The 7,832-nt window shown below is 39.4% G+C and overlaps 1 protein-coding gene across 2 annotated transcripts; it reads left to right on the top strand.

Moving 5' to 3' along the window:
- Positions 1–1,943: 1,943 nt before the first annotated feature.
- Positions 1,944–7,403, top strand: anp32e (acidic (leucine-rich) nuclear phosphoprotein 32 family, member E). Of its 2 annotated transcripts, none has more exons than XM_058378107.1 (7): positions 1,944–2,131; positions 4,265–4,414; positions 4,850–4,972; positions 5,263–5,425; positions 5,584–5,720; positions 5,817–5,874; positions 5,969–7,403. In XM_058378107.1, exons 1-7 carry the CDS (start codon positions 2,078–2,080, stop codon positions 6,046–6,048), a joined length of 765 nt encoding a protein of 254 aa, XP_058234090.1. In that variant the 5' UTR covers positions 1,944–2,077; the 3' UTR covers positions 6,049–7,403. The 2 variants fall into 2 exon arrangements, with proteins under 2 accessions (XP_058234090.1, XP_058234088.1); XM_058378105.1 differs by having other exon boundaries at positions 1,945–2,131; positions 5,569–5,720.
- Positions 7,404–7,832: the final 429 nt, after the last annotated feature.

Raw genomic sequence — 7,832 nt, 5'->3', positions numbered from 1 at the left:
TAAAGCTTACCTTTGTATTTTTGGATTGCCCAAGGAAACATTACACGTTACTATAAGCAAATGCTTATTGAGTGTCTTTATAACCGTCAGCGGGACAGTGTTACTATTGGTATCTTATTGACTTGGCATATTGTAACATTACTTCATACACAAACACATAAATCATTATTAAGCATCACCAAGCCTATTCAATCTTCTGCTACTACTACTACTACTAAAATACATGCATTCACCAAAATAAAAAAAAGTATTACCAATGTTGCTTTACTTATTAGTGTTGCATTGTTAATATTAAATGGATAACTACATCCAAAACAATGATCCATTTTCCACCAGTCTGCTGCAGTTATTTCCTGTTTCCTGTCTGTTATATGTCTTTAGCTCTTGATCCCTCATATTACAAACAGGCTGCAACCCATCTGTCCAGTCAAATGTAACAGTATGCGCTAAATCAAGGGTGTCAAATTCAATTTCTGGCCCAGAAATTCTAAAGTATAACATTGTTTTTTGGTTAAAGATATCTAAAAAATACTTAGATATTGAGAAATATTGTCTCTGGGAAAGCCTATTTTGTTAAAAAACTTCTTCATAGTGTTGCTTCTCTCTTTCAGAAATACCCCCCAGGTTTAATTCTACACATCTTTTTTTGGTTGTGAGTCAGGTTACCATATTTATTTCTGTTTTATAATAGTGATGTGTGTTGTATTCGTCATGTCTGCCCAGGCTTCTTCACCAGCTTAATACTTGTACACTAAGCATTTGGCCTAGTCTTTACTCTACAGTAGTGTTACAAGATTAGGAGTCCTTCTTCTCTCATTCAACAGAGCAGTTTTATGAACTGAATTAATGGGGAAGATTGTTTACTTCCTCTCACAACCGAGATAAATCAGCTTAGGATATCTGTAATGGTATCCATTGCACTAGAAGGTCCATTTACCTAGTGGTCACCTTGGGTATTACACAGCAACGTGAATTATGTTTTTTTAAAAAGGCTTTTAGCAGACAAATTATTCTAGTCCCATTAAATCCTACTAGGTTTTCTTTGGGAATTTTCTTTGTTTTATTTAGTGGGTCCTTATTCACTTGTAAAACCTTTCCCCCAGAAACCCTTTTTATACATTATGAAGTATTTGCCTTACCTAAGCGAGCTGATATGCCTTACAGCTGAGTGCAAAGACTGCAGGGACAGATGGCATGGCATGATCGTTTGGAGCCTTAAAGCCTCCATGACTGGTGTGTTTTATTGTCAGCCATTTTATTCAAGAGTGGAGAAGGAGATAAGTAGTGTTAGTTGATAAGGACTTTTAACTGTTACTCTATTCAGTTTAGTCTATTCTGAATTGTGAATTTGTGGGTTGCTCACTTTCTTATAAAAACATATTTTACTCACTTAAAAAAATCCCTTCATTTAAGGCAATATGTATATGTGCTTTATAGACAGAAAAAATGTCCTATAGCAAAGTGTACCATGAGGTTACATGTACTGCATTATGTAGCGATAGATAGATAGATAGATAGATAGATAGATAGATAGATAGATAGATAGATAGATAGATAGATAGATAGATAGATAGATAGATAGATAGAACTGTTGTGCACCAATTTTTGACCATCTATGAGAATAGTAGAAGTTTAATGAAATATCACTGTGATGTTAATCGATGAATTTATTGGGAGTGTGTTGGGTGACACGACCACGCGCCAATGAGAACAAAGAGAGGGCGGGGCTTGGCAGGTTGAGCGCTTTTCTACTGACATCCGCACCAACCGGTCTAATTTTACTGCGCGCGCAATTCCAGCCAATCGCCTCGCTCGCGAAAGCTCGATTATGTTGAGCAGGCTGAGCCTTTTGAGTGGCACGCTCGTGCACCGCTCACGCGCTCCAAAACCAAATCGTCCAATGGCGCGGCTGAGTGGGCGGGGTCTCGAAAAGGGGGTTGGCTGCGAGGTATCATGGAGGATCAGTTAGAGAACAGTAGCCGTTGAAGGAAGCTGAGCTGTGGGTCCGTGCTTCGGAGTTTCTAACAAGCATATATTTGTTGAACGGGCTCGTCTGAGTGCGCGATCTTCTCACACCATGGAGATGAAGAAGAGGATCAGTTTAGAGCTGAGGAACAGAACTCCGGCGGAGGTGAGATCCTGGACTTTTAATTATTTATTTTTCCCCGAAATGATGTTCGATCGCAACCTGTCTGTCTCTCCTGCGGAGTCGGGGAGTTGAGTGGACTCCACTCAGCGGTGCTCTGCAGTTACACACCACATGGGCGCTTAGGAGGATGCGAGTTAGACGCACGAGGTTATATCGTAATAGATTAGACGCTGTTTAACATTTATTATGACACCAGACTGCTTTTTTTATTCTTCTTAAACACGGTCGGTGTTGATCCAGAGTAACTCCGTGGAGTCTTTTGTGAGCCCCGTTACTCTCCTGTTCGCCATTGCGCTGTAGTTTAATGTACTCGCGCCGACGTCTAAAGTGGCACTTGCGCCATAAATTGAATATAACAACCTAGTTTATGCACTGATCAGATTATTATCGAAATTACCTTCGCAAACGTCGTCTTCTTCGATTACGACTTAATAGCGCACTGTGTTGACATGGACCACCATCCGGTTGTAATTTTGAAAGCGAGCGATGATGTAAATACAGAACTAAATCCGTTATTGGACTGTGTGTTTTATACGGATTCGAGGTACGTTATTACACTTATAGCACATTCACCCCGGATGTATTCGGTCACTAGCTCGAAATAAGTTCATTCTAGTCTATCTTGGCGGCTGCTGAATTCAGTATGGCTCCTCCAACCTAGTCATGAAGAGAGCGGCTTGGTCTCCCGAGGCGGACATCTTGGTCTCCAACTCTTCAACACTAAACATTCACATGCTGCCGCTGTTCCTCATCAAGCCACTGTAACCGGCACCGTTCAGAGTTCACTCGTGTTTCGGTTCAGTGGTGTATCGAGCGTATTTTCTCGTCTTGTATAATCGGTTAAATCCGAGGCTGTGTGTGTGTGTGTGTGTGTGTGTGGCGCCTCTCTGTGAGTGTGGAGAGCGCGCGAGAGAAAGATAGTGTGTAGAAGAAGAAGGAGCGCGAGCGAGGGCGCGTGCGAAAAGGAGAACGGCATTTTGTCGCCTCAGTTCACGAATGGCGACGTTTGGTGACTGACTTTTTTTAGTTGCGTACCCTAAAATCAACAACAACAGGGTCTTTTTAGTACACCCAAGCACATCCAGTGAAGGTTAAATAAAGCCGAATTGAAAGCAGTTTATGAGACCCGAGACTTTTCACGAAGTCCTCAAAAACAAGGTGCCATTTCTTCCTCCATGTTCAAATAACGATGGCGTGATTATATAACCCATATTCAGGTCCTTCACGGTGCTATGGTTTTTATATGTATATATTCGACATGTCTGGCTATTTTGAAAGAAATTGTTCGTTTTTCGACTGTCTTTTTTGGTACTTGAAGGAATGTGGCAGATGGTGAGGTGGACACACACACACACACACACACACCCCTCCCTACCAGGTTCAGTGGTATTATAGTCCAGTCTAAACTGCAATGGTGGATTAGCATTTGGTTTGACTTTGACATGTTTTCAAATAAACATTCATGAATAATTATATATGGAGATGGTTTATTGAAGTAAATCCAGTGTGAGGATCATCTGTTTGGCCAGTAAAAGTAGTTTGTGAACGCCCATCTGTGAACGTCTTATCTGGAGCGCCTTCTGGTGAAACATTGGCAGGTAGTTAGTTCAGCTCGTTCACCTGTAGGTGGTGCATATGGCTAAAGCTATTGTTGGATTCGGTAAAGAAATCTTCCTAAACACTTATTTGTGTGCGAGTTAACTAGTACCTGCCTTAGATGACTGCTTTTGAGATGCATTTGAAGATTCATGCAGGGATCATGTAATGATGATCTAAAAATACAGAGTGACCGCTATCATTCACATGCAATTAAAAGTAAACATCGTGCCTTGCCACTATAGCAAGTGTGATCTTGCAATAAATTTTATTAAGCCAAACGTTTCCGAAAGTGTCGCTGATATTTCTTTTTTAACATTAATGGAAGGACATGTGACATTTTGTTCCCAAACCTAAATATTGTTTCTTGAAAATGACTTTTAGATCTATTGGTACTCTATTTTTGCCATCTAATCCACCCCTGCTTGTCAATTTCATTCCATCTGTTCTGAAACCAGATGTTAGGGATGTAAATGTTAAAGTTCACTGGATTAAAGCACTCTTCATCTCTCCCTGCAGGTGGCACAGCTGGTTGTGGACAATTGCCGCTCGAGTGATGGAGAGATCGAGGGTCTCACAGATGAGTTCAAGGAGCTGGAGTTCCTCAGCATGGTTAATGTTGGTCTCACATCACTGGCCATGCTGCCATCACTGCCCAAACTAAGGAAGGTCAGTCATTACACCAGTACAACATCTGTATGATCATAACTCACAAAAGTCATCAGGAGTTTGTTTTGTCTGCTTAACCTTAGTGATGATCAAAAGTGGAATTAGTAGAGCTTATGTTGATGTGTGAGGTTCAGGCAAATGAAAAACTTAAGTGTGCCAACATTTTAGATTATTTTTCCAAAGAAACCCAAATACTTAAGTGCTGGAACGATTGCACTGATACAAACAATGTAAAAAAAAAAAAAAAAAAAAAGTTGACACCTGTTTGGAATAAACAGTGCAAAAAAAATATATTTTATTAAGTCAGTTAGATGCTACATTGTGCATGAATTACAGTAATTACATGTCCATATACATACCCATAAACATGAATGTACAGGAAAGTCTTGTTTTTTTATTTAATTCTTTTTGTTGTTGTTGTTTTTCCATAACCAGTTGGAACTGAGTGACAATAACATCTCAGGCTCTTTGGAGATACTTGCAGAGAAATGTCCCAATCTGACGTACCTGAACCTGAGTGGTAACAAGATTAAAGAACTCAGCACAGTGGAAGCTCTGGTAAGAGACTTGGGTCTTGTAGCATTTTTATTAAGTAATACATCTACAGGCTAAACCAAGTTGGTGGTTTTCTAATAGTGATAGTTATTGATCTAAATGCTGTTCTAAAGCCAGACTTAGTGTGCAAGCGAAACCTTGTCATATTTCACAATTTGATCTGTAGGATATATACAGGTGCCCACACTGCATACCCACTCCAAAATTAAATGTGTGTGATGCCACTAGCTACCTCAGTCATTCTTAGAACATTCATGGTTGACCTTTTTTGGCCTTTCCACTGTAACCCTTAGCAAAACCTGAAGAATCTGAAAAGCCTGGACCTATTTAACTGTGAGATAACAACACTGGAGGAGTACAGGGAGAGCATTTTTGAACTACTGCCTCAGGTCACATACCTGGATGGCTTTGATGCAGAGGACAACGAGGCTCCTGACTCGGAGGATGATGGAGATGGTGAGCGGACCACATAGAAAATGTTTTAACTTAAAATCTTTTAACTTGTATTCTCTTAAGAAAATATTGAGGTCCTGTTACAGAACAGGCTTTTATGATTACAGTAAAAGTAGAGATAATTTCGTGCGACTAATGCGTTTTAGTTTGTGGTGGCTCAGAAGATGACGAGGATGGTGAGGAAGGAGCTGGACCTGTTGATTATGAGGAGGATGAGGAAGAGGAGGAGGATGACGATGAAGAAGAATCAGAGAGTGGAGAGGTTGGGCTGTCCTACCTGATGAAAGATGATATTCAGGTAATGTAAATGTTGAATATTGCTGAATGCACTCATTTTTAACATGGTACATATGCCATAGTGTTAAATATTACTGGTTATGTCTTCCTGTATCAGGATGAGGAAGATGATGATGACTATGTAGAAGAAGAACAGGAGGAGGAGGAAGGTGAGGGTAAGTGTAAAGCTCTCACAGAGATTTCTTACAATATTTATTGGTTCTGATATATGTGCTCTCATACATGACTCTTGCGGCTTTTGTACTTTAGAAGAGGAGGCAGCGGTTCGGGGAGAGAAACGGAAGAGAGACGAAGAAGATGAGGGCGAAGACGACGAAGATGATGACTAACCCCTTGTGTCTGTTGAGCAACTTTTGAAAAATGTGTGATCTTGCAGATTGTTTTTCTCTTGTATACCATAGATATCACTGTAGAGGCTAAATGTTTTCTTTTGATAAATACATAATATACTATATAAAAGGGGTTTATTGATAATTCATTTATAGCCATTCCAAGTTTTTGTCCCAGCATGAGACATTGTGGCTGAGTGGTGGTGGGAGGGGAGTGGTCTGTGGGCAGTTTTGGTGTGTCTCCACAACTTTTCCAGTGGACACTGGGCCAAAGAGCTGATAGGGGAGTTGTCACAGCAACATTGTTCTGAAATGCGCAAACTCGACAAGTTAGGTCATGCTCAACCTACCAGTGACTTTCCCCGAGATCTTCTCCAAGAGTCGGCCTGCTCCTCATCTACCTCTCCGGGCAGCCTCAGTCTCAGCCCACTACGGAGCATCGAGCCACTGATCTCCATCTAGCAGCACTCGCGGTCCTGGATCGACCAATCCATTCAGAAGAATTCATCATCATCAGGCACTAACTTTGTAAGGGATTCCTCCTCTCCATTTATTTTAAGCCACCTTAAGGCTTGTTCAAATAGACAGACAGCCCAGAGTGTGATGTATGTAAATGTGATGTAAATTACCTGAAAGCAAGGGAGAGGGGGTTGGAGTGCAGTGTAGTATAAACATCTTGAAAAGATTCGAATCTATTTTAATTGGAGTTGGACTTTGTGCTTACAAAAAAAAAAGACAGGACACCACGTTGAAATGAACTTAAACCATTTAATAAGCATTTCTCCTACATCGTGCAGAATTCAGTTATTTTTGAATTATTTTGTCTGTAGCAAGGTTTTGTTCTCTTTTAAGAGAGACATTGCACGTATTGATCAGGTTTAATGGCTTTGTTGGATTAATTAATACCCTTATGAAGTTTTATCCTTATGTTTTGGTGTGGAAATGGGTTAGTTTATACATTTTGTGGGGGATATTTTACAGAATAGTACCTTTAAACTAATGTTCGTATGGCAATATGTACAGTATATAGTGTATGTTGCAACTGGTCAATGTTAGTACGAGTGTGTGAGGAGAGTGTGTGTGTGTGTTTTATTTGATTGTTTTTGGGGTTGTTTTGTTTTGATTTTTTTTTTTAATTGAAGCTGTTTGGTTCATTGTTTTAATACAAACCATATGTCCAAGACTAAAGTCCCTCGATGCGGGTCTCCTTTGTTAATATTTTTTGTTTTTCAGTACTAGGCTGTGTTTCTGCGTTTGTGAGTTAAACCTCTCCGGAGGGATTTAGTTTTGTTTGTTTGTTAATGTTTGATCCCCCCCCCATTTTTTAGAAAACAAAAAATAAACACAAAAAATTACATGATTTCAGATAAATAATTTGATGAAAGTATAAATTATTTTATCCAGTGATGTGTTGTATTAGCAGTTCTTGAGGCTGACAGATTCTCCACAGGTGCCGATGTTCACATGGTGGCTTTTTGGGAGTGAGGCTGATAAACATGAATTGCTGTAAGTAGTTTATTACCATGTAATAATAGTGCAGTCCTTTGCTGCAAAAGTCTGGTCTAAAAAACTGACAGGCAAATGAATTTTGAATATTTACATATTTGGACCCAAATGTTACTTGTAGGACAGATGTGGAAAAATAATCTTGAATTAGTTAAAAAAAAAAAAAAACTTTTACTATTGTAAAGTAATAACATTTTTTATTTTATATATATATATATATAAGATTTTCCATTGAAAAATTACAATTTAATTTTGTGAATATAGAAATGTATATTTTC

Source organism: Hemibagrus wyckioides, linkage group LG24 (genome assembly GCF_019097595.1).
Source record: "Hemibagrus wyckioides isolate EC202008001 linkage group LG24, SWU_Hwy_1.0, whole genome shotgun sequence".
NCBI classification, from domain to species: Eukaryota; Metazoa; Chordata; class Actinopteri; order Siluriformes; family Bagridae; genus Hemibagrus; species Hemibagrus wyckioides.
The sequence above is the reverse complement of the archived record's forward strand: the minus strand, read 5'-3'. Positions and strand labels throughout refer to the sequence as shown.